Consider the following 26,716-nt stretch of genomic DNA (forward strand, 5'->3'; position numbering starts at 1 on the left):
TTATATTAGCTGTTAATCTACATAACACATACTTAGAATAAAGAGATTTCGGTTTCTGACAGGATTGCTAACGCTCCAGGATTGTCCTGGAGTCTCCAGGAATTTAAGATTATTCTTTAAGGCTGCAAATTTGTCACGGAGGTCGTGGAAGTCCCAGGGCCAGCCACCCCAGCCGCTGCTGGAGCCACCCCTCAGCCAGCTCCAGGGCCAACCACACACCCCCCACACCCCTGAGCAGCGGTGTCCCCGGGGGGGTCGTGTCCGCCCCCCCACCCCCCCCCCAGAGCAGCAGGGCCGGGACAGCTAAGCTTTAGTCAGGGGTGTTTATAGTAAAAGTCATAGACAGGTCACAGGCCGTGAATTTTTGTTTATTGCCTGTGACCTGTCCATGACTTTTACTAAAATTAGTCATGCTTAAATCTTAGCCTTATTAATCTTTAACTAAAGGTTACGTCATGTGATGAAACCTCCAGGAATTTGTCCAACCAAAATTGGCAACCCTAGTTTCTGACCACCTTTAAATCTGTATTATACATTCTATTGTAAGGGTGTAAAATATTAAATTGTTATTGAAAATAGATGCAGACTTGAACAATGATTTTTGGAAATTACTCATTAAAGTGGGAAATTTGCATTTGCAAACTAGCTGCTGGTGATGGTTTCAAAAGGGGTGGGGGGGGGGGGAAGGATGACAATCTATTTGTGCATCTGATTTGGATTTGCCTCAGCAGTGCACAGGAGTTTTAAGTCTTTTTTCTATTGCTTGGCTATGCATATTTTCTTGTGCTTGCCTATAATAAACTATTTCAAGAGCATTGAGGGTATTATCCATCCTCTGCTGACTTTGCATTGTTCTGTTCTTCATTTCCAAGTGTTCTTGTCTTATGAGTCTTCCAAGCTTCATGTCCTCCTTCAACATCTCCAACCACATTTGTCTAGGTCTTCTTCATGGTATTCGTCCCAGGACTACTAGCTCTTGTACTCTCTGGCCAACACCTCCCATATCTCACATCATCACATGACCCAGCCATCTCACTCGATACTCCCTCAGCTTTTCTGTGATAGGGGTTACCTGCATCCTGGCTTAGGCTAAGTAATGAAAAGGTACATCAGTTCTCATCTTATCCAGCGTCCACTTTAACATGCTCATCTCAGCAGCATGAAGTAGTAGTTCTTTCTCCCGCAGTGGCCAGAATTCTGACCCATACATTATGGCTAGCCTAGTCATCATTTTATACCCCTCGTTCTTCAGTTTACTTGGCACATTCTTATTGCAGAAAATTCCTGTCAACTCTCTCCATTTACACTAAGCACTCTTTGTGAAACTCCTAACATTCATATCCACATTCCCATCATGGCTTAATACTTAATATTTAAATTATTGCACAGACTAACTAATAGTTCTAGGGCCCTTTCCAGTTCGTATTAATCTCCATGGCACAACATGATGCCATTGGTGAAAAGAATGTTTCCATGGAGCCTCTCCCCTAATCTCTTGCATCAAGGTGTCGCTTACAATCTTAAATACAAATGGGCTCCAAGCTGATCCTTGATGCAGACTTACCCTTACAGTGACTTACTCACTATAGCCACAGCCGCTTTTCATGACTGTTACACTACTCTCAGAAATTTCCATGATGCGTCTTCGGCAGACTGTGCGAATGCAGGTACCACCATAATGATTCTCTAAGAACTCCGTCATAAGCCTTCTTTTAATTCACAAACACGAAGCATAATTCCTCGTATTTCTCCCCATATTCCTCATGAAATAATCAAGCTCCAAACACTGCATCCGTTGTTGACCCTCTTGGCATAAACTTAAAATTAGTTGTCACTTAGTTGATACTCCAGCTCCTCCCAAAGTCTTTTCTCGATAATTTTTCCAGCCATATTATCATGAGACTAATCAACTTGATGGACAGTAATTACTACTTTCTTGAACATCTACTTTACGCTTGAAAATAGGGACCAGCGTGTTGTTCTTTCACTCATAAGGTATTTTTTCCAGTACAGAGAATTAAGCTGAAAGTTTGTCACCCTCACCACTCCTTCATGGCCTAGTGCTTTAAATAAGCCATCCTCTCCTTACCCACCAAAACAGCATTAAATGTACCCAGAAAACTTTGCTTCTAAAATGGAAGAACCACTCAAAGCCTTCTAGGATCTCAGGCCCAATGCAACAAAAAGCAGATATGTTTGAGAATACTGGAAAAATAAATAGGTTCTGGAATCAAAGAGGACAGGGAAGGATAACAGCTCTTTTGGAGAGACTGGAGAAGGATAATGAAGATGTTGTGCAAATTGAAGAAAACACATCATTTGACCAAACCAGCATGTTTACTCATCTCTTCCTTTCAACATGTATGACCTTGCACTTATATCTGTCAGAGTTAGGTATTTGCATAAACAGAAAGAATTTCCCTCACAGGGAAATTTTAAATTACAAACTAGCACTTAAATTGATAAAGTCATCTTTACATTAATGTATACTAAATCTATAATACACTGCACCTCAGATGTACTACCTTGCTCCTACCCCAATCGTAAGAATTGACATTACTATTTACTTCTTGTACATTTTTTAAACACAAATCTTTTATATAAATCCTTAACATGTAGTCCACACACAGAAAAATTCAATTCTTCAGCATAGCTATAGTTCACGCCCATCTTTGGGGGCTTTTGGGGGGGGGCGGAGAGGGGGGAGCGTGTCTTTGTCATACAGTACTGCACTGCTAGGTTTGATCATTAGATCAGCATTGGAGAGCCATTCATGCCAATCAGCTGTTTTCTATCTCTATTGAAGGAAACAGGGGCAAACAACATGCATAATTAGCTCTTCTAGCCCTACCTTAAGATTGGACCCCTCTCTCTCTTTGGGGAAATAATGGTTTAAACAGTATCATTCTATCTATAGTACTTACGTGGCCCTCATGGCTACAGTATCTGAGTGTCACACGTCCTTTAATGCACTTCTCCTCACAACATCCCTCTGAGATGGGGTAATGCTACTATCGCCTCTCTACAGACAAGGTAATGGGCAGAGAGACAAGGGACCAGGTTTTTAAAGGTACTGAGGCACTGAAAATGATTTAGACTCCTAAATCAGTTAGGCATTGCAATGCTGAGTGCCTCAATACTTTTAAAAGTCTGGGCCTAAATTACTAGCTCAAGGGCACAGAGGAAGTTTGTGTTGCACAAGTCCATGTGTAAAAGGCATATTTTACTAATGATTCTAAAGACACCTGAAAAGAAATTATTTTGTTTCTCCTTTTTATCTGAAGCATCTGGCACTGGCCGCTGTCAGAAGACAAGAAAATGGACCATTGGTCTGACCCAGTATGGCTACTCTTATGTAAATTCCTGTGCGCGTATGTTCACGTTACTCTGTAGAACATACATATTATATAGCATATTTTATAAGAGTACAAAATAAGCAAAAACAATGTATTGCCAACACTGATTAAGTAAAAAAATCCACCAACAAAAATTAGGATTTTTCCAGGAGAGTCCAAATAAGGCACATTTCTTTCTTCTCTTCAGAAACTGTAACAGTAATTATGTTACAGGATACTATTTAAGGCCAAATCATTTTTCACTCATTTTATATTAGCTGTTAATCTACATAACACATACTTAGAATAAAGAGATTTCGGTTTCTGACAGGATTGCTAACGCTCCAGGATTGTCCTGGAGTCTCCAGGAATTTAAGATTATTCTTTAAGGCTGCAAATTTGTCACGGAGGTCGTGGAAGTCCCAGGGCCAGCCACCCCAGCCGCTGCTGGAGCCACCCCTCAGCCAGCTCCAGGGCCAACCACACACCCCCCACACCCCTGAGCAGCGGTGTCCCCGGGGGGGTCGTGTCCGCCCCCCCACCCCCCCCCCAGAGCAGCAGGGCCGGGACAGCTAAGCTTTAGTCAGGGGTGTTTATAGTAAAAGTCATAGACAGGTCACAGGCCGTGAATTTTTGTTTATTGCCTGTGACCTGTCCATGACTTTTACTAAAATTAGTCATGCTTAAATCTTAGCCTTATTAATCTTTAACTAAAGGTTACGTCATGTGATGAAACCTCCAGGAATTTGTCCAACCAAAATTGGCAACCCTAGTTTCTGACCACCTTTAAATCTGTATTATACATTCTATTGTAAGGGTGTAAAATATTAAATTGTTATTGAAAATAGATGCAGACTTGAACAATGATTTTTGGAAATTACTCATTAAAGTGGGAAATTTGCATTTGCAAACTAGCTGCTGGTGATGGTTTCAAAAGGGGTGGGGGGGGGGGGAAGGATGACAATCTATTTGTGCATCTGATTTGGATTTGCCTCAGCAGTGCACAGGAGTTTTAAGTCTTTTTTCTATTGCTTGGCTATGCATATTTTCTTGTGCTTGCCTATAATAAACTATTTCAAGAGCATTGAGGGTATTATCCATCCTCTGCTGACTTTGCATTGTTCTGTTCTTCATTTCCAAGTGTTCTTGTCTTATGAGTCTTCCAAGCTTCATGTCCTCCTTCAACATCTCCAACCACATTTGTCTAGGTCTTCTTCATGGTATTCGTCCCAGGACTACTAGCTCTTGTACTCTCTGGCCAACACCTCCCATATCTCACATCATCACATGACCCAGCCATCTCACTCGATACTCCCTCAGCTTTTCTGTGATAGGGGTTACCTGCATCCTGGCTTAGGCTAAGTAATGAAAAGGTACATCAGTTCTCATCTTATCCAGCGTCCACTTTAACATGCTCATCTCAGCAGCATGAAGTAGTAGTTCTTTCTCCCGCAGTGGCCAGAATTCTGACCCATACATTATGGCTAGCCTAGTCATCATTTTATACCCCTCGTTCTTCAGTTTACTTGGCACATTCTTATTGCAGAAAATTCCTGTCAACTCTCTCCATTTACACTAAGCACTCTTTGTGAAACTCCTAACATTCATATCCACATTCCCATCATGGCTTAATACTTAATATTTAAATTATTGCACAGACTAACTAATAGTTCTAGGGCCCTTTCCAGTTCGTATTAATCTCCATGGCACAACATGATGCCATTGGTGAAAAGAATGTTTCCATGGAGCCTCTCCCCTAATCTCTTGCATCAAGGTGTCGCTTACAATCTTAAATACAAATGGGCTCCAAGCTGATCCTTGATGCAGACTTACCCTTACAGTGACTTACTCACTATAGCCACAGCCGCTTTTCATGACTGTTACACTACTCTCAGAAATTTCCATGATGCGTCTTCGGCAGACTGTGCGAATGCAGGTACCACCATAATGATTCTCTAAGAACTCCGTCATAAGCCTTCTTTTAATTCACAAACACGAAGCATAATTCCTCGTATTTCTCCCCATATTCCTCATGAAATAATCAAGCTCCAAACACTGCATCCGTTGTTGACCCTCTTGGCATAAACTTAAAATTAGTTGTCACTTAGTTGATACTCCAGCTCCTCCCAAAGTCTTTTCTCGATAATTTTTCCAGCCATATTATCATGAGACTAATCAACTTGATGGACAGTAATTACTACTTTCTTGAACATCTACTTTACGCTTGAAAATAGGGACCAGCGTGTTGTTCTTTCACTCATAAGGTATTTTTTCCAGTACAGAGAATTAAGCTGAAAGTTTGTCACCCTCACCACTCCTTCATGGCCTAGTGCTTTAAATAAGCCATCCTCTCCTTACCCACCAAAACAGCATTAAATGTACCCAGAAAACTTTGCTTCTAAAATGGAAGAACCACTCAAAGCCTTCTAGGATCTCAGGCCCAATGCAACAAAAAGCAGATATGTTTGAGAATACTGGAAAAATAAATAGGTTCTGGAATCAAAGAGGACAGGGAAGGATAACAGCTCTTTTGGAGAGACTGGAGAAGGATAATGAAGATGTTGTGCAAATTGAAGGGTTGGATGAGGGGAAGAGATTAGTTTTTCCATGCTTGGGCTCCCTCTCAAATGTATTGTAGGTGAGCATTTTTCCTCCTTCTGGAATATCATATTTAATGTTGCTAACAGAAGAGGTATTATGGCTATTTCTCAAACTGTTCATCCTCCTGCTGCCTTCTCCCTTTAATAGTTACTTCAAAAGTTCATCATTTTACCAAAAATCTTTTGGGGAACTGTTCAGTACTCCTATAACTTGTTCACTTCAAGAGAGTAATAGCCTAACTTGGAAATGAAGATAAAAGAACAATTAAAAAACAAAAAGGCATAGGGAAAATGGGATCCCTTGTGCTTCACTCCTGAATTTGTTTTGATACAACGTCCCTGTTGCATGACTTTTCCATGAGCTTGTTGCATGAATTTGCAACGTGCTTGGGTCAATTCCACTACTGTTAGCCATACAGCTGTCAGATTTTCACGTTTTTATTACGTGCCAGGCCAACCTTTCTGTAGAAGGTCAGCTTCCCATAAAGCTAGGAGCTGCAACCCAGAAGGATGTAGTTATTTTCTTGGTCACATAAGACTTAAAAGATCAGTGTAAATAAACTGAGTCTTTGTTTATCTGAAAATACCATGAGGAAGAAATCCACATTACTGAGACATCAAAAACGGTAGCTGTAACATTTGAGAGATCCACTGGTAGGTGTGGAAGTGAATACTGCACAAGGGAAAGGCAGCCTCAGATGAGGATTCTAATCAGAAGTGACTCTTAAAGAAACTACAAAGGGCCTGGGGTGCATTCAGCACATTACCAAAATCTAAACTAGATTGTGACTGACCCAGCCTACAAATAGATGATGTTCAAGAAGTTTCACATACATAGTGGATTCAGAAGCTCTGCAAGTGGCAGTGAAAATACCAATGCATAATTTTCTCTTTAAAGATTTGGAGGAAGAATCCTAATATATTTTCCTCCACTATTTATTGCCTTTGGTACTTGAAGGAAATTTATCTCCAGCTTTAAAACAAATTCTATGGCATCACGTTATATAAGCAGCTATTCAATGCATCAACATTTAAAGACAGAATACTGATGTAACTAGTCAAATATGCCTACAGTCTTCTTTCCATTTAATAGAAGTTCTCCTTTAAACATGTTATCTTAATTACTGTTGCCAAAACTGTTTTTAAAGCCTAATGGAGAAAAAGCTGATTAGTTCTAGTACTGGCTCAAGAGACATTTACATCAGTGAAAAACAGGACTCATATTAACATGCAGATACAAGTACATGACTCTTCATCTTAACCCTTCTGTTAGCTCAGGTAGTAAGAGGCACAATTTTTCTTCTTCCTCCCTTTTCTTTAAACCAGAAAGTTTAAAGTGTTTTTGTTTTGTTTTGTTTTTTAAAACAGTACAACAGAGAAAAGTTGTTAACCAGAATTCAGCTCTGAAGAACATTCATCACTACATCTCCTTTTTAAGTTCTTATTTTCTGCCAATAAAACATTAACTTATCAGGATCCACCCTGTATCCAAGGATTTTTAAATATCATTTTATAGTCCTAAGATCTGTAAACTAAAATATTACAAGGCTGCAGAAGGCAAGAGTGTTACTAAATTATTACTCATTATCAATCATGCTGCCCAAAGTTTAATTTTCTGTTCACGTGGGGAAAAAACAAGACATTTACAAGTTTACAAGCTTTTTAATGTCTGGCCACAATACCGAATATTGAGAGTGCCTGGTTTCATTCCATAATAAGTCCTAAAATTCATAATCATTAACTCATAAATATGTGGCAAACATAGAAGCTCTAAGGAATGCAGGTCACCCAAAGCCCATGGACATGAGCTCTCCTATAAGAGGTTTACTTCTGTAAGTGTCCCAGAGAGAATTTCCAATAGGAGGCTATTCCTAATGAGCCAGGTAAAGCTAGCCAGTATTAAGACACAGACACAAAACATGCAAATTGAAAACTATTAGATTTAAAATAGTTTACAATAAGAGAAAAGTCCACTGTTTTTGCACAACTTTAAAAAAATGCTTTATTCCTACACTTACTCATTTTAAGCCTACATTTCCAATCAAATCTTAAGAACATTCAACGTGTATCTAAGATGTGCAGATATTTTAAATGCTACCATATATACATTCACTCTTCTTCCTTGGAGTACATTAAGTTTGTAGAGACAGGAAATAATAATCAATTACTTATCACTTTGAGTGTATTATAGATTTTACTTTTTTTTCAGACTTATGAATAATAATTCATTGGCCACTACGGTGGTTATTGACTGGTTGGTTATTTGTCCTATGGTCTCCAAATATTTTTAAAGCAATATTATTCATGGCTTACTCTTTTGAAAAAATTATTTTAATAGACACATTTACTGGGAAAGTTAAGTATTATATTTGTTTACTTTGCCACAGAAAGTAACAACTAATACAAATGTAAAATATGGAAATAAAAAGAGGATACACCACAGAGATTTAGTCTACTAAATTTTCTATGCACTATAGCAAGTTAAAATGGAAAATCCATAGTGCCTTCTATTAAATACCAACTAGACCAGCAGTGCCAAACACACATCCTGCAAGTCAGATGTGGTCATATACCTATGCAGATTCTGTACAATCTAAGCTTTCATAAAGAAAAGTTATCTACCCCTTGTGGACTCCGTTTGCCAGAAGCTGGGAGTGGATGACAGAGGATGGATCACTTAATTGCCTGTTCTGTTCATTCCCTCTGAAGCACCTAGCATTGGCCACTGCTAGAAGATGGTCCATCTAGCCCAGTTATCCTATCAGTCTGACCCAGTATGGCCATTCTTATGGGAAAATTTCCAAATGTAAACAGACTGTAAATTGATATAGTGCTCTCTTCCTAAGTCTTCAAAAAAACCAACTTACTCACTATATTAATCTTACTGAATATCAATTCTAAAGCCTAAAGTTGACACTAATGTCATCGTTGACCATTTTAAGAGACAGAATGGGAAAGGGGCAAGAGTGAGGGCTATAGGAGAGTGGGAACTGGGAGCTTGTGCAGAAAAATCAAAGGAAAAAGACGACAGATAGGGAAGAGAAACAGAGAGGAGGAGGAGGATAGGGAAGAAAAATGAAACAAAAAGACAAAAACAGCAGTGGTCCTAAATGGGAACATGCTTGCCTCAAAACCAGACACAGAAAGTGGTAATCCAATACTGAAACAATACTGAAAAAATAATCAAAATTAGAAGTACAGTAGTTACTAGATAAAAGGCCATGATCTCTGTGCAAACCTCCCATTGACATTAGTGGGAGTTCTGGGACCAGAATACACAAGTCCATTTGTCTACTAATGTGCACATTTATGAGGATACAAGACTCTTAGACAAACACTTCAAATATGGCTATGGAAAAGTCACCTTATTACTATGAAACTCTTTATTCAATGAATGTGTAACTGAAAAAAGGTCACATTTACCCAACTGAAAGAATCACAGACCCAACACAAAAAGAATAAATTGCACAGGTTGCCAAACATATCTTGGCGTTTCTGAGCACACTCAGGTACTAGCAACAACTACTAGCCCTCAAAAGACAGAATATTCAACTTTTACTAGGGAGGCAGATCTGGATTTAATAGTTAAATAGGAATCATTTAGACTGCAAGCTCTTGGGAGCAGGCACTCTCTTTTTGTTCTGTGTTTGCACAGCACCTAGTACAATGGTATATGGACTGCCTCATGACTAGGGCACTTAGGTAACACAAATAATGAAGAATACAATAATCATCAACATGCTCAAATTCAACCGTGATGCTAATCTGAAACATCAGTTTAGGAACCTGAACAGCTATGTGCCCATATAATGAGCAACAAATTATCATTCAGAAGTCTGAGGAAAATGAAATCTATGATGCACTCAGAAAATGGTAAAAAACTCTATTATATATCTCCAAGTTACATCACTGCTTCAGGTCATGTCTCGACAACCTTAATCTTCTTAGAGGAAGAAGGCAAGAAAGAATATATGAACAATAGCATTTGAAATATGTAGCTAAACAGACAGGTAGTAGATACAATTACATAAAAGCACAATATACACATACTTTTCTAAAATCAATTTAAGATCTGATTGGCAAAGGCATTACACCAGAGATGATATCTGGTTACAAAGAAAGGAAAAACAAGACAAAGCAATTCAGGTGATTTCTAGTTAAACTAGGTAATAGAGGAGAATCATAGGGAAAAAAAGATACTCATCCATAGAGAGATTATTTCTCCCAGCAGCAGCCATCTAAGTAATGATGCTATGTAATACTTAAAGAAACTTCAGATAGCCTATTATATAGAAATGACAACATCTTATTAGAAAGTTATAAGAACACTCTGGTAAGGTATTTTAGAGATATCAACTATCCCTAGTTCTTGTTCTACCTCTTGTGGTCTTTTACTGAAGAGGCTGAATATTTTCTCAGAGTAAACAAAACTGTACTAAGTGTTACAATACATGTATTTAACTGTGCTTCTTAACAAGAGGTCTCAGGAATTACAGTAGCATTTTGGGCACATCACAGATTACAATATGTTCATTATATTAACAAAACAAAATCTTCAGGATTTTTAAAAATGCTATAATGTGTAAACATCATTGTGTGATAGTCATGGGCCAGAAGTTCTCCTTCTGTGGAAAATCCTGCGGAAGGGAGAAAAGTTTTAAACTCTTTTTGCTATTAAGACGCATACTCCCTTACGCTCAGCAGGGCCAGCAGTGATGTTGAATAGGTAGTAGGGTAGCCTAAAAATGACATGCAGGCCAAAAATTCATAGAAAGTGACATTGTAAGTACCATGCTATTTCTGGCTATACATATCTTTCTTGGCTCTGCACAGTACTTGGCCCCTGTCAAAAACATCTCTAGAGTTCAAGGCAAGCATATGACCTCCCCTCTGGGTTGACATGGCTCACTGGTTAAGAAAAGCTAATGCTGAGATTTATTATGCTGCTTCCCACACCTTCAAGTTATGCCAATAATCAAAGGGAACATGCTGTTCAGACTGGACATTCCATGACTCCTTCCCAGACAGGACCTAACCCACCTATTTTATATGTAACTGAATGTATCACACACAGTTGAAGCTACCAACAACTATGCAACATGAAGTCATGAGATCATACCACAGCACTACTTCTCCAAATCTTTTGCCATACAATTTCAGACTGTCATCTCTCCACTGGGCCATGTAAGAGAGGGCAGTATAATATGGTCCTATTCTTTTAAATAGATAAGGGCTCTTTATTTAAGAAAAACTAAAATTCAGCAGCTGTTTAAAGTAACAATCACTTCTTTAAGATTTCCATTCATCCCTTCTAACTGTAATAAATGATAAGTGAGAGTAGCCTGTTAAATCCTGAGGTTACCAAATCCAATCATTACTTAGAAATCCAAACTCCAAAGGAATTGGTCTTGCTGGTCATATTCAGGTAAACATGCCTCTTGAGTTTAACATTTAAAAAAGTCGTTTTCATGACCCTGTGCATCATTATAAAAACATTTATTTTCATCTGTTAATGACTTACACAAGGGAATTGCTGACTCAGCCAGTTTACACACTGAACAACCTCAGTACAAGGAAATTTTAACAATATTTTTTAAATGTACTTACAAGACAAACAGTATCTCCTGCCCTACTAAACAAGAATCAGAAGGGTAGCTGTGTTAGTCTGTATCCGCGAAAACAACGAGGAGTCCGGTGGCCTTGTTGTTTCTACTAAACAAGAGTTTCCCCACTTCCTCCACAAATGCGTCACAGCAGATTCCAAACATTTGACCAATTTATTTTATGAAATGTAAACACTCTGAATGTTACTGTAGTTAAGGAATGAAAAAGAGGGAAAAATACTTCCCTATCTTTTTCAGTGCTTTAGACTGTAGTTTATTGGTCTGTTGTAGTGCTCTAAATCTTGATTTCAACTATTTACAACTACCGTACAGAGATTTCATTTAACAAAAAAAAAAAAAAAAAACACGCCACCACACAGAGCCATTACTAAATCAGAAATCCTGCTAACTATTTCACCCCTATTTCTACATCAGTAAGTCAAGTAAAAACAAGCTCTTGGAAAATGTACAACTCTGGAAATTCCCTTTAACATTTAGAAGCAGAAATAAAACAACATTTTGCACAATAGGAAATCAAGTTATTTGAACATCAAAAGAGTCTCAGATGAAGATTACTGTATTGAAGAAGTAATCATAGAAATGTGATGGAAGGGATATCAGAAATGTGATGGAAGGGCTGGAAGGGAGATCAAGAAGTCAGCAAATGCAGCCCCCTGCATTGAGGCAGGACCAAATAAACCTAGACCATCCCTGACAGAGGTTTGTCCAACCTGTTCTTAAATATCTCCAGCTTTGGGGATTCCACAACCTCCTCTGGAAGCTTATACAGAGATTAACTTCCCTTCTAGTTAGAAAGTTTGTTCTAGTATCTAAGCTAAGTCTTCCTTGCTGCAGATTAAGCTCATTACTTTTTGTCCTACATTCAATGGACATGAACAACTGATCACAGTCCTCTTTACAAGAGCCCTTAATGTATTTGAAGACTGTACCAGGTCCCAACTCAGTCTTCTTTTCTGAAGAGTAAACATGACCAGCTTTTTTTTTTTTTTTTTTTTTTTTTTTTTTTTTTTTAATTTTCCTCATAGGTCAGGTTTTCTAAACCTTTTATCATTTTTGCTGCTCTCCTCTGGACTCTCAATTTTATCCCATAAAATAAAAGGATTCAATTCCACAGCCTCTTGAATAAATGCAACTGTGCTGGTAAGAGTGGGGTATTGGGAAGTGTTCAAAGGGGGATGACAGTTTGCCCAAAGTGGTTTTCATTTCCCCAGCTACTGTGCAGTGTGTTGGGTGTCAGCCACCAACTGCTCTCTAACAGAAAGGTGACTGCATTTCATTTGTACTGTGTGTATCTGTTTGAGTAGGGCAATACATACATGTAAAATGTTATTGCTTCCTGTTATCTAAAGCAGTATTTACCCTACTATTATTGGAAAAAAGCCAATAATTCTGCTGTCAGCATAAGTGTTATTTAAATTATGTTTTAAAAGATGATGTATGTAAAGTACTCATCATTCAGCAAGATGACATTAAGAAAAAACGAATGTTATTAAAGACTGAGCTAGATGTAGACCAGTCACAATTTTGTTTGAAAAATGGCAACTACGTACCTAAAACATCTGCTGGGCTTAAGTACCATAGAAACCCTTTGTAGTAACAATGGGCTGAACGTATACCGAGTCTATAAATTTCCTCACCTTCACGTGTCATTGTCTTCAGATTAAATTGCAAATTTGTTTTTGTACTTTTTAAAGAAAAAAATCGACTAGAGAAGAGCGGAGACTAAAAATCTTTACTACTATTCATAAGGATGTTCAATACACACTCCCTCATAAAATTCTAAAGAAGTTTCCAAATAGATATTTGCACTACAGCCATTTTAGCCTACTGGATAGTTCATTATAAATCCTGATGGCTACACATTAATAGTGGCTACTTTTCAAAATATTTTTTTCTGCAGAATACCAAAGCAATTAGATCATATATGGATTAGCTGCAAAAACAAAAGCTATTTTGAGCACTGAGTTTAAAAAAGCATCTTTATTAAACCAGCAAAAAGACTTTTTTCTTTAAACATTCACATAAAAGCTTACTGAACTCATAAAATGCAAGCCAAAGTTTTCTTGGGCTCAAAGGCTTAACCAACCAAGGGTATATCTACACTGCAATAAAATACATGTGGCTTGCCTACATCTGCTGACTCAGGCTGTGGGGCTATAAAAGTGCAGTGTAGACATTAGGACTCAGGTTAGAGCCCAGGCTCTGTGACCCTGCAAGGTGGGAGGGTCCCAAAGCCAGGGTGTATATGAAGGAATGGAATAAGAGGGGACAGGGACAGAAACCCAGTGAGGGGGATGGAAATACAAATTATAGAGCACACGCCTCTCCAGAACCTGGGATCGAACTAGGATTCCCACATTTCAACACTCCTCTGCTGACAACAAAGGTCTGCAAAGTCCACTGACAAAAAAGTGTGTCTCATCCACCTTTAGTGGCTTGTCCACACAGAGGATAGCAATCTACTAGTGCTACCAGTTACTCAATTAATTCAGGTGATAGAAGTCTGTGCTGTAGTTCTAGAGGTCCCAACCCTATTAATGACTTATGTATGTGAGGGTCAACGTGGTTCAATGTGTCTTTTTCCCATTTTGCTTTTCTAAAAACCTAGGGAATTATATTAAAAGAATGTTAAGGTTGCATAGCCTAGCACTCACAATTTAGAAAGTGTCAGAATTAAGGTTGCATATGCATGCTTTCAATATATGATCTTAGTTTTATCCACAGAATCCCTGCCTCATTCAGAGCACAGGATGGACCATACTCACAGAATCGATAGTTATTAAATATTTCTTTTAATCTTTATCATACAACATGTGGCTCCAGGCCTTGTTTACAGCACATCCTGAACAGAATACAAAATTATTAGTTTCCTCATCAACTTTTCCATGCTGCTCTCACTGTAGTATCTGAGTGCTTCACAAACAAATGAATTTATCTTTACAACAGCCCTGTGAGGCAAAGTGATAGTTATCTCCATTTTATAGATGGGGAACTGAGGCACACAGTGATTAAGAGACTGCCCATCCAAAATTAGACAACACTTTTGACAATTTGAGATATCTAGGACCTGATTTTTCAGATCATTTTTACTACTTCGTGTTCAAATCACAGGTCTAATTGAACAGCTGAAATCGTGAGAGCTCAACACTTTGACCCATGTGTCTCAACTGAGTTATTTTAATAAATGAGGAACACACAATTAGTGGCCTATTGTGAAAAGTTTGTTTTAAAGAGATTTGCCCAGCATCACATAGAAATTATGTGGCAGAAGCAGCGGTAGAATACAATTCCCCAGGGCAGCATTCAGCTGTCTTACCATGAGATCATCCTCTCTCTTCCTGCAATCCTCTGCATCATATGATACACAACTTCCAGTTCTGCAACAAATGAGGCAGGGGTCCTACAGACAACAGTCTCTTTCACTACACAACTCTGGTTCGTTTCATGAGCACCATCAATCCTGTACACTGAAGAAAAAATTATTTGATCACATATTTAAAGACTGTATCACAATGCATATGCACAAGGGGAATGAATTAAGGTTTTAATTCTGGCATTTCCTAACTTTTCAGTATTTCACAACCGTAACGTTCTACTAAAAGTGTTTTTGTATGTAATTACATAGAATATATTGTTTGTGTTAAAGTAGTACTTAGATGACTCGCTCAAGATTGGCCTCACTCTGTTAGATGCTGTATTTACAGATAGTACAAGACAGTCTTTCCCCTCCAAGTATCTTACAATCTAAATAGACAAGACAGACAAAAGTATGGGGGAAAATGAAGCATCATTACTGTCATGTTACAGAGGAGAAATTGAGACTTAGAGAGATTAAAATGATTTGCCCAGGTCTCTGGTAGACCATGAAACTGAACATCAATTTTCTAAGTCTCAGGCCAGTCTATTAACCACAAGACCATTTTTCCTCCCTAGTTATGTAGAGATTTTTGGAATAGTTTGTACAAAAAAACTACACAAAACAAAGTATGTGTTGTACAGGAGCCCCAACTGTTATAGACTCAATGGACACTTCTATAATTATGTGCAGTCTTCTGGCAAAGCACAACCTTGAGTCCAGAAGTTGACAGTTACCGGTATATTTCTGGCTTCGCCATAGACATGCTATGTGACTTTGAGCAAGTCATTTATCCTCTCTGTGCCTCAGCTTTCTTTGACTTGAGAGACAAGTTAACGTTCCCCTATCTCTGATATTCACGGGTACATCGTACAGGCTTAAATCATTAATTTTTGTGAGGTACCAGCACCCCAGTAATGACACCTCAGAAATACCTGTAAACAAAGCACTATCTATGCAGCAGTAACAGTAGTAAAAAGCAAGTCAACATTATTTTTAGTTTTTTAAACTGGGGGGGAAAAAAAAAAAAATCTGATCCTGTAAGTTTTAGGCGCTTGATTCAAACCTACTCTTAGGCTAAGGCTACACTACCCGCCTGAATCGGCGGGTAGAAATCGATCTCTCGGGGATCGAATTATCGCGTCTCGTCGGGACACGACAATCGATCCCCGAATCGACGCTCTTACTCCACCAGTGGAGGTGGGAGTAAGCGCCGTTGACGGGGAGCCGCGGAGGTCGATTTTACCGCCGTCCTCACAGCGGGGTAAGTCGGCTTCCATACGTCGAATTCAGCTACGCTATTCGCGTAGCTGAATTTGTGTATCTTAAATCGACCCCCCCCTGTAGTGAAGACCTGCCCTGAGTCATGCTTTGTAAGCCTGGCACAGCAGCTGATTTACAAAATATATCGAAATGTGTGCCAAAATACTGGTAAGAAAGATCAACCTGTTAATCGGCAATCTACACTGGCACCTTTCATTACTGAAAAATAGTTTCTAATTTTAACCATACTGAAAGAACCCTTTACTTTCATTACTTAACAGAACACTTGTTCAACTCCGTTGAAGTCAGTGGAAGAACAGATCCAGCTTTCCAATAAACTTCTTTTCACTGTTTAGATTACAGTAGAACCTATCTTAATTTCACATTATGTTCAGATTTTCTTAGCAGACACAAAAATGTTAAAAGCCTAACAGGGCTGTTAAGCTTTAGAGACTGAACAATCATCTGCTTCAAGTGGAAAATATTTAATGGTGAAGGGAAAATACAAGAAATAACTAAAATTCATACTCTTAAAATAGAATTTTAAAGAAGCTGGCCCATAGTTTTGGAACCAAATTGTGCTCTACCATCTTTTTGTTCTGTGTTTATACACCTTCTAGTTCAACGGGGGCCTAGTCCATGACTGGCACTCTTAGGCACTACCAGAATACAAATAATAAACAACCAGCTTTAATTACAAACAAACAAAACAAACACCTCACTATTGTGACATTCAATAAATATCCAAGAAAGCAAAAGCAAGAAAGTGAGTGTTTTGCTCTATATCCTCACAGCCATTTGACAACAAATACCAAGTGTAATCAACCCTGCTAAGAGTGAGTCTCTAATGTAATTGCACTTCTGGGAATATATTAGTGAGAAATGTTTGTTATATTTGTGGAACATCTGGCTAATCTGGTCTGTCCCATGAAAATAGACAGGGTAGCTGCATAGAGTGGTCCCTTCACTGGTCAATTAACCAATTCTTCCCTTTATAATTCTGTTGTATTAAGTAAGATATGTATAGTATTCAAAAGATGAAAAGGAAGAAATAGGTAAGAAAATGTAACCTTTAAGATGCTTAGGAAATGACGTATAATACCTAATGATTTTAATCTTTGTGCCTACCTACTGGAGAAAACAATGTGTTTTCTTCTTGTTTTTTCTTAGTTGATGTTTCTTAATTAGAGGCATGATATCACATCAGACTACTCATAAGACTAGAAAAGTATAGAAAACTTCTGTTTATGAATTGCTCCTCTAGTTTAACCTATAGGTAGCATAGACTGATAGCTTTAACCTGGGTATGCATTTGGATTTTATGTTTGGAACTACTAAATATTTTTGGTAGTATAATTATCCTGTCATTCTGAGACCTGAGAACATGCAACTTGTCTCAGACTTTAGTCAATCATCGCCAAGGCTGGAGTTAACAGCTTCAAGTTAAACAGTCAAGAGCCTAGGTTTGAAAATATCTTTGAGACCTTTTGCCAAAACAGTCAATATGGCACTAAAAAATTTTCACCACATTAGGATATATTCAACATAGCCATAAAGAAATGAGAAAATTAATGCTGTGAAAAAAAATTATACAAAGCAGGCATATGCAATGTGTTCCACTGGGACTGTTCCGATTTAATAGATTCATGCTCGTTCACCCATTCGGCATAAAAAAATCTTTTGTCAGTATTGTATAATCATGAAAGCAAGTGACCAGATGATCTTATTCTCACATAATTATTTGTGAAATAATGTTTCCAATGTCCTGTCTTCTTGCTAAATTTTCTTACCTCTGTAAAAGTCAGATTAGTACAGCACTATATAAATAGACAGTGAAAAAGCAACAAAAAACAACCACCTCAATGCCCGTAAAATGAAAGAAACCTGTGCTTCACCACAGAATACTTTAGGGACACAACTAGTCTGCAAGTGGTAGTCAAATGTCTTTACTTAAAACACTGAGTAAACGAAATTCACCTCACCTGAAGAAAAAGCCATATTTCACTGGATATCTTATCTCTGGATTTAATATCAACAGATGCTATTTCATTCTCTCAAACCATGCAATAATCAACCAACTTTTAAAACACAAGAACATATTAAAACAACTATTTAAAGCTTTATCCCATACTATGAAAAGTCTAGTATTAACAAAAAGGAGATTATTTTCAAGGCTTTAAGAGGCAAAAGAAATGTTAAATTCTTGGTCATGGTTGCTCACTCTCCAAAGTGGCTTGGGATGTAAGTGCAATAGACATAGCACATTTGGAGAACAAATAGTGTTAGGGGATGTTTAATAGTGACTCCTATAAGGAGGTCTGAAGTTAAAGCTTTCAGATAGCTTCTGAAGTTCAAATAGAGTACATAAAACTTGCAATAGGGAAGGGAGAAGTCAGGTAGGTCCATTCATTAGGCGTGGGGAAAGATGATAAAACTATTGCTACCGGTGATTTTAAGATGCTGACAATCTACCTACCAAATGAAGTACATGATGCCCTCCCTAAAATACAGTAAAGATTTCCTAACCTTATTCTGTTAAAAAATTATGCTCTTGTTGAAATTGAAAATATTCATTGAGTTTCATCTTAGACTCCATAAATTTCTTCTTTTGGCAGAAGAATTGAATCAATCGCCATAACTTATTACATCATACATATATGTTTGATTCATTTAGAAGTTCTACTTGTTAAAAGAGACACTGTAAACAGTCTCTACAATTAAAATATGTAATATTTCTACTTTATAAAATTCCAGTAAAAACAACTATTTTAAGCAGAGATTTCCTGCAATGTTTGCAAACAGTGACAAAGCAACACTAAACCTGAAAAGTGAAACTGACTAAACAAAAGTGAAACTGACTAAATTTGCTTCATTATTTAAAATGAGAGAAATGGAAAAAATACAAATAATGAAAAGTAAACTGATTTTTAAAATTCCTTAATTTCTATAACCTAAGATGATAATAAATATAGGTACTATATATATATGAAGTTTATAGCCTCTCTAATCAATTTTAACTATAACAAAAAGTCCTTAAGGAAAGTGTGTAAAAAATCCTTTTACAAATTTGGGCTTACTCTATACCTAGATTTTCCTTCTAAAGGTTCTTTGCTTAATTTAATGAAAGACTCACTTAATTGTAGAAGACTAGAAACTCTGATGATAACGCTAGCGTGCACAGCACTGAATTGGCGGGAGAAGCTCTCCCACGGACATAACTACCACCACTGGTTTTATTATGTCAACAGTCAGCATAACGCAGCTACACAAGCACTCTTACAGCAGCACAGCTGTATCAGTAAAGCTGTGCCTCTGTAAGCTTGTAAGTGTAGACAAGGCCTTTGACTGTAAACTCTTTGTGGCAAGAAACCATGTCTTCCTCTGTGTTTGCAAAGTTCCTAGTCTATATTGGGCATTTCTGCAATCTGTAGAACGGCCACGTACTGTCCATGCACAAAATAAACAAAATACAAGAACTGAAAAAGTGCCCTCCCACCCTCTCTCTAAATTGTCTCTATTACAGTAATCTTAGACATTACATCTAACACTAGCGTGGAAAATATTTTTCAGATAGAAACTTTGTTTTTCAAGGTGTGTTCCTTTAATTTTCCATTTGAAATTGTTCCCAAGTTTCCTGGAAATTTTGCTTTCTTAGGTAGGAGCTTCTTACCTCTCAGATTTCTGGGATGTATCTGTTTTGTCCGAGGCATTTTGCTCTAATCAGAGGTCACTTTCTCCTCTCCAAAATAGCAAGTAGAGCAAGCAGAGGAAAGGGAGCTCCATAAATCTTGCCAAAGGGGTCAATTAATCCATGTGCTAAAAAAAGGGGGAGAAAAAAGTTTTTTTAAGAGACATATAGTGTTAATATGAAAACAGATATATCCTCTCTACCCTCTTTTTACCCTAAAGCTGCTATACAAATTAATAAAGCATAATTAATAATCCTTTGTACCTGTATAGCATCTTTCATCCCAAGAAACTCAAGCTTTCTTTTATCACTATTGTTAGCAAAAACAGATTTCCAGGGTTACAAAGGAGGTCATCGATAGACTAAGAAATAAAGCACTGCTTGTACCATTTCCCAGTTTCTTCTCTAACTTTCAAAAACATGCACTTTTCCCCACAAAAATACTCAACCTCAGGCTTTGAGATCTTGACCCATGGTGAAAGGAAGTTAACAGAAATATGTACTAAAATATGTACTAGAGATCCTCTCATATGCACTTCCCATTCCTTCCCCTCCATGACACTAGGCATCTGCAAGAGCCTGCAGTTGTGACAAAATCAGGAGAAATTTTGCTGGTGGCTTCATTGCAACATTTCTTTGTAACATGGAAAACAAAATCAGGCCCCAATCTTGCATGCGGATAGACTCCTGAACCAACTTGAAGCAAATCAATAGGGCTCTGGATGGATCTAGCTGTCCACCCACACAGAAGCTGCTGCAACATCAGGGCCTAAGTGTATAAGGCCAATATCTGAAACAGACCAAGGTAAAGTGACACTCTTCTAATATTCTTCAACTAAGTTTTCCATATATTTGAAGGGACACAAATAAGTATTTTAGTCACAAGAGCTAGATTCCCTCCCACCCCACAAGTTCTACAAAACTTAATACACGGAAATGTTCTCATGATTTTTTATTTGTATTTAAACAGTATTTTGCTTGGATTTAAACCGCTCTGCAGTGTTTACAACACTAAAACTCCTGCTCCTGTATGAGACCTGCTTATTGAAATTGACCAGTAAACTTCCACTATCCAAGCTAAACAGAATGAAAAGATAATACATATAAATATAGCGTTAATTTTAAAATGTAATGTCTACGGTACTAACACCACCACAGGTAAGGATTTTTTAATTACTTGACATTGCGCCTTTAATTGGACTAGGTAGCAAGTGAAACTGCTTGAGCAGGAAAGGGGAGATAAAGACCATCCTCACACACCTTATCTTCAAGGTGTAACAAAGATATTGTATTTTGTTTCCAATTCTTTGTTTGTAAAAGGACATCAGAAACCTGAAATAATTTAAGTCAATTAAAAAGTGTATATGTTTCAGTTACTACACCTGCCCCTGAAGCTTATAGATTGTTTTGTATTTACAATGACATTTCTATTAATTGTAAATGTTTTTCTCTTATCTGTTGTTGTGTGAAAGACTCAAACAAAAGAGGGAACTGACTACACAAATGAAAACTGGAAAATAGATTTTTTCACTAATTTCTTTCAGTTATAATAATAAATTATGTTAAAAAAATCCCACGCAGTTGTGTGATGTTTAAGTTGCTCATCCTTTAAAAGATCTTTGATATAATTATGAATACATTATAAATGAAATTTAACATCAAAATGTTCAAGTTTTGGTGACTGAAGGTAGGCACCTACATCTGTAGCCAAATTTTAAAAGGTGCTGAGCATCTCTGAATCCCGATGATAATAATAAATGCCAGTGAGAGCTACGGGTAATCACCTGGCACCTTTGGAAAAAGATATACCGCTTAAGTGCTTAAAGTTAAGCATCCAAGTAAGTTTCAAAATGTTGACATATCTTTGAACAGGGCTTCTTAGAACATTTCCTAGAGTTTAGTTGCAACACAAGTGACATTACATAATATTTAAAACTGTATACTTCAGTTGCCCACCAGCAATAAAATAATAAGATTTTTTTGTTGGGGGGTGGAGGAGACGGGAAATCAGGCGGTAGCAAGGGTACAGGTAGAAATCTTTTAAAAGCTAAAGAAATCTGAAATCTCCTTTTTCCGCCTCAGTTATCTGTCCTAAAAACATGGCCATATCATGATCACCAGCAAAGCGGGTTAGAGGCAAGGATTAAAAAAAAGAAGAAAGATTAAAATAAAACCCAGAGAGGAAAGCACGAAATGATGAGCAGTGTGAACACAAGTTGCAAAGAGGAAAAACATGAATGAATAAAGAAGGAGGAGCCTGGGAAAACCCCTCTGCAACGCTGCACCGAACAAAGCGCTGCACACATCCATCCACATGCCAGGAAGGGGGAGAGCGACCGGGACCGACCCGGGGAAGAGGCGTGGGGGGGACAAGGAAACAGATAGGAAGGGCTGGGGGAGGGGGGAACCACCGGGATGCCTGCCTACTCCCTGCCACAACCCAGCAAAGCCTGCCCGGGGGCGCCTCACACGCACAGCCCGGCTGGGAAACAAACACACGCGGCTGGAATAGGAGTAAAGGCGGGTTTCGCACAAACCGCAGCCCCCCGGCAGGGAGATGGGGGTGGGGGAAGACGGCAGCTGGAGCCTGGCCTGCTGGTCCCTGCCTCCCGCCCGCCCCGATCTCCCTACCGTGGCGTGTCTGGGCGCCGCCGCGGCTCGCACGGGGCTCAGACAGGCGGAGGGGGCGGCTCCCCGGGCCGCGCCGGGCGCATGGGACCCGCTCTGGGGCTTCACCGCAGCGCCAGACTGTGCCCCCGCTGCCGGCCTGCTCCGGGGGGCGGCTGGAGCCGGCCCTGCTGCCGCTGCTGATGGCGGCGGCTCCGGAGTAAGGGGGCACCAGCGGCGGAGGCAGCAGCTAGGAAACACGGCGCCTGGGAGCCTCCTTCACTTGACAACCTCGGACAAACATAACCCGGGGCTGGCCCCCTCCTCCGCCTGAGCAGCCGTGCAAAACGCCCCCAGCCCGCCCATCTGTGCCGCCTCCCAGCCCCCCAACACTCCAGCATCTGTACCGCCCCAAACACCCCCCAACACCCACCGCTCCAGCATCTGTACCGCCCCCCAACACCCACCGCTCCAGCATCTGTATCACCCCAAACACCCCCCAACACCCACCGCTCCAGCATCTGTACCGCCCCTCCAACACCCACCGCTCCAGCATCTGTATCACCCCAAACACCCCCCAACACCCACCGCTCCAGCATCTGTACCGCCCCCCAACACCCACCGCTCCAGCATCTGTACCGCCCCCCAACACCCCCCGCACCGAGCTCCCCCAAACCCCCTGCCCCTCCAACACCCACCGCTCCAGCATCTGTATCACCCCAAACACCCCCCGCACCGAGCCCCCACCGCTCCAGCATCTGTACCGCCCCAAACACCCCCTGCCCTCCACCCCCCAACATACACCGCTCCAGCATCTGTACCGCCCCGAGACCCCCCAAAACCCCGCCCCTCCAACACCCACCGCTCTAGTATCCGTGCCGCCCGAGCCCCCAAAACAGCCCCGGCCCCCGCCTCCATCGTGCCGCCCCCAAACAGCCCCGGCCCGCCCAAAGACCCACCGCTCCAGCATCGGTGACGCCCCCAGCCCCCGCCCGCACTGCGCCCCCCGCACCCACCCAGGCCCCAACAGGGCGCCCCCGCTGGGCGCTGTCTGTCTGTCTGACACTAGTCCCGCCCCGGCGCGCAGGCAGCAGCGGGGGATGCTCCATGCACGGGGCGGGCAGGGCAGACCGCTCATGACCCGGGCAGGGGCCAGCGGGCCGGGCTGCAGGGGGAGGCGTCCCTGGGGCCGGGCTGTGGGGAGGGGGCAGCGAGTAGGCGGGCCCCGCTGGGCCAGGCGGGCCGCTGGCGGCGCAGCCATTGGGGGCTCCCCGGCCGGTCACTCACGGGGCTAGCTGGGGGGCGCGCAGCGGCGGCAGCAGCTCCGGGTCTGCGGGGAGGAGAGCGGGGGGGGGGGAGGGGGTGTTTTACCTTCTCTCACTTTCTATTGCAGGAAGCGGCCCGGTCCAGTGACGTCATCGGGTCTCCCGGTCCCGCCCTCTTCCCCGTCTGCATGGGAGGGGGAGGGGTCACTGAGGGGGTTTCCTCACAGGCTGGTGGGAAGGGACAGAAGTGAAACTAGATACGCACCAGGCTAACATTAAAAAAAAAAAAACCCAGCCAGCAAGGATTCCCTCTTCCCCAGCCCATCCACACTGCCCCCCACCATCCCTACCCTGGAAACATGACATCGTGCCAAACTGCCCAGTGCCACACTGGGCCTGGAAGTGCCATGTCACATAAAGCCCTGTTAACAGAATAAATAGACTGCCCAGCACTACAATGGAGCCAGGCAGCATTGTGTCAAACACAGCGTCACTGCGCCAGACTTCACAAAAGTGTGTCAGACTTTTGGGAGCGCGTTAGATGATGTAGCACCATGCCAGCCCATGCAACACCATGTTAGAACATGTCAGATGGTGCAGCACCATGTGAAGTTGGATCAGTAGTTGTGACATGACATCGTATTTGGTTAATTGGTAGCACTGGAGACATTTTCAGCCATGAAGCAGTTAATCCCAAACAGCGGCAGCAACCGCAAGCAGCTGTTAAAGTCTTATTAAAGAGAATTCTGTTTTTCCTAGGAGACATGACCAGAAAGTCAGGACTTGATTAAGAACCTAAAGAAAAGTTATTACAAAGCTATTTACATTCTCACACCCCAACATGAGGGGCTGCTGTTACAATGCAATGAAGTGGGCACGCAGGTGTGTGTCGCACTCCCCCCTACAGCGGCCCATCCCTCCAGCACAGACACGAGAAGACACACAAATACGCACACACACTCCCATGTATGCACATAACTGGGGCTGCTGCTGACGCGGAGATCCCGGAGGTTCCTCCTAGCTGCCACTGGCAGGTCACACATGCTGTGTCCTCCTTCCTCTGCTCTCTCTGGGTTTTCCCGTTCGCTAGCAGCTACGTTTAATCCCCTCCTCCTTCCCATTGCAACATACCAATAAAACCTCCCCATGCTGAGGACAGCCGACCATCCAACCCCTCCCCATACAATTTTCCCCAACGAGATTAAAAGAAACAACTCACCCAATGTCCAAACTCTTTGCACATTCTTTCCAAGTTAACTTTTAAAATAAAGCGACAAAAGCTGAAAGCAAAAAATCACCTCTGCTGGAAGTGGGCGTGAGAGGAAATAACGAGGAGGAGGCGCCTAATGCTCTGCCGCTGCTCCCCTTTTTTGGCCCTTGCCTAGGGTTTTGCTGTTCTAGCTGTACTGCGCTGATTGGTTTACTACATCAGCTGTTTATATAGATTTTGCGTGTGGGTCATCTTGAATGGGGAAAATTTGTGGTGAGGGATTCCTCCTCCTCTTGTTGCAGGGAAGTAAAGGGGGTGGTGGATCGCTGGTTAAAAAAAACAAACAAACAAACAAAAAAACTTTGCCTTTTGTTAAAAAGCAGACAGCTTTTTTATTATTATTTAAAATGCATTATCCTAACACCTGGATATTTGACGTTTCTGTTGCCACTGGAGTTTTACACGAGATTCTCCTTTATATTCCAGTTGGATCCAGCCCATTTTTTTAACAGAACAAACCTAATTAACTGACCTCCCATTAAGTCTATCTTATATTGCCTCATTGTTTACTTGTGCTTCCTCAGCTATCTATCTAGATCCATCTGTTGTCTCTTGTCTTATACTTAGACTCTCTGGGGCAGGAGCTGCCTTTGTGCTATAAATTTGTACAGTGTCATCAACACAGGATTCCAGTCCGTGGCTGGGGCTCTCCCTCTATGGTACTTATATAGCCTCTATTACCATAGTATCTGAACACCTCAATTTTTTAAAGGTATATATCATCACAACATCCCTGCAAAGCTGGGAAGTATTATTATCCTCATTTTATAAAGGGAGAACTGAGGCAGTGATACAGAGTGACTTGTCCAACAACACACACAGAGTTAAACCCAGGTCTCAGGAGTCTCAGGCTAGCACCCTAACCATTGGACCAGTCTTCCTCTCTAGGACTCTGGGGTGCTACTGGAATACAAATAATATCACACTCCTGACAGCAATGTGTGACATACAATGCACACTTACTTGAATTCACTACCATTGAGAAAAAGATGGGAATGTTTTGGGGTTATGGTTTGCAAGATCATCACTTTGGCATCCATAGGTATGCATACACTTAAACCACTGCAGCAGACACTACCTGCACTGATAGGAAAACCCCTTCTGCATCTCTCACAGGTGTAAAAAAATCCACCTCCCTGAGAGAGAATTCTTCAGTTAACTTTGCACTGTCTGCAAGGTTGGCATAGCTACATTTCCCAAGGTTATGGATTTTTCACACTCCTGAGAGATGTAGCTATGGCAATGTAAGTTCCCAGAGTAGACCAGCCCCATGTCTATGGGTGAAGCGGTGTTGTCAACCTACATCAGTCGGAACGAGGAGCTCTTGAAAAGCCCACTTTCCCACGGGGAATATAAAACTTTCTTGGTGACAGCAGGCATTAATGCATCAGTAACTGAAGAATTTAAGCTTTTATGGAAAAAAATGTTTCTCATCCTTAGGGTGAAAGTATTATTTTTCAAATGTGAACCAATGAAGTGCTACATTCCAGAGTCTGCAGACAGACAGTTCTATTGTCTCTGTTGTGCTCATAATTTCCCAAGCAGCAGAATGAAACTGACAACTGGGAATACACCCAGAGAATAGACATAAGGATTACAAGAATAGTGTCATTTTCACATTGTTACTTGTTGAATCAATAGCAGCAGAAGCAATGGAATATTTACAAGGCAGGAGAAGACTAAAGTAGCAGACATCCCACCTTCCAACC

The 26,716-nt window shown here is 40.6% G+C and overlaps 1 protein-coding gene across 3 annotated transcripts in view; it reads right to left on the reverse strand.

Annotated features, from left to right (window-relative positions):
* HIVEP1 (HIVEP zinc finger 1) overlaps window positions 1-25,035 on the reverse strand; it is a 173,292-nt gene extending 148,257 nt beyond the window's left edge. The window contains exons 1-3 of one of the 3 annotated variants that reach the window (XM_054018313.1): window positions 24,957-25,035; window positions 23,844-23,965; window positions 19,848-19,993 (exon numbers count right to left, since the gene is read on the reverse strand). In XM_054018313.1, the coding sequence (XP_053874288.1) occupies window positions 19,848-19,887 (40 nt within the window). In that variant the 5' untranslated portion in view covers window positions 19,888-19,993; window positions 23,844-23,965; window positions 24,957-25,035. Of the gene's footprint in view, window positions 1-19,847; window positions 19,994-23,759; window positions 23,823-23,843; window positions 23,966-24,691; window positions 24,783-24,956 lie in introns of those variants that run through there. The other 2 variants (XM_054018311.1, XM_054018312.1) reach the window with 2 other exon arrangements.
* Between the last annotated feature and the right edge of the window lie 1,681 nt (window positions 25,036-26,716).

This window comes from Malaclemys terrapin, chromosome 2 (genome assembly GCF_027887155.1).
Source record: "Malaclemys terrapin pileata isolate rMalTer1 chromosome 2, rMalTer1.hap1, whole genome shotgun sequence".
In the NCBI taxonomy this organism is placed as follows: Eukaryota; Metazoa; Chordata; order Testudines; family Emydidae; genus Malaclemys; species Malaclemys terrapin.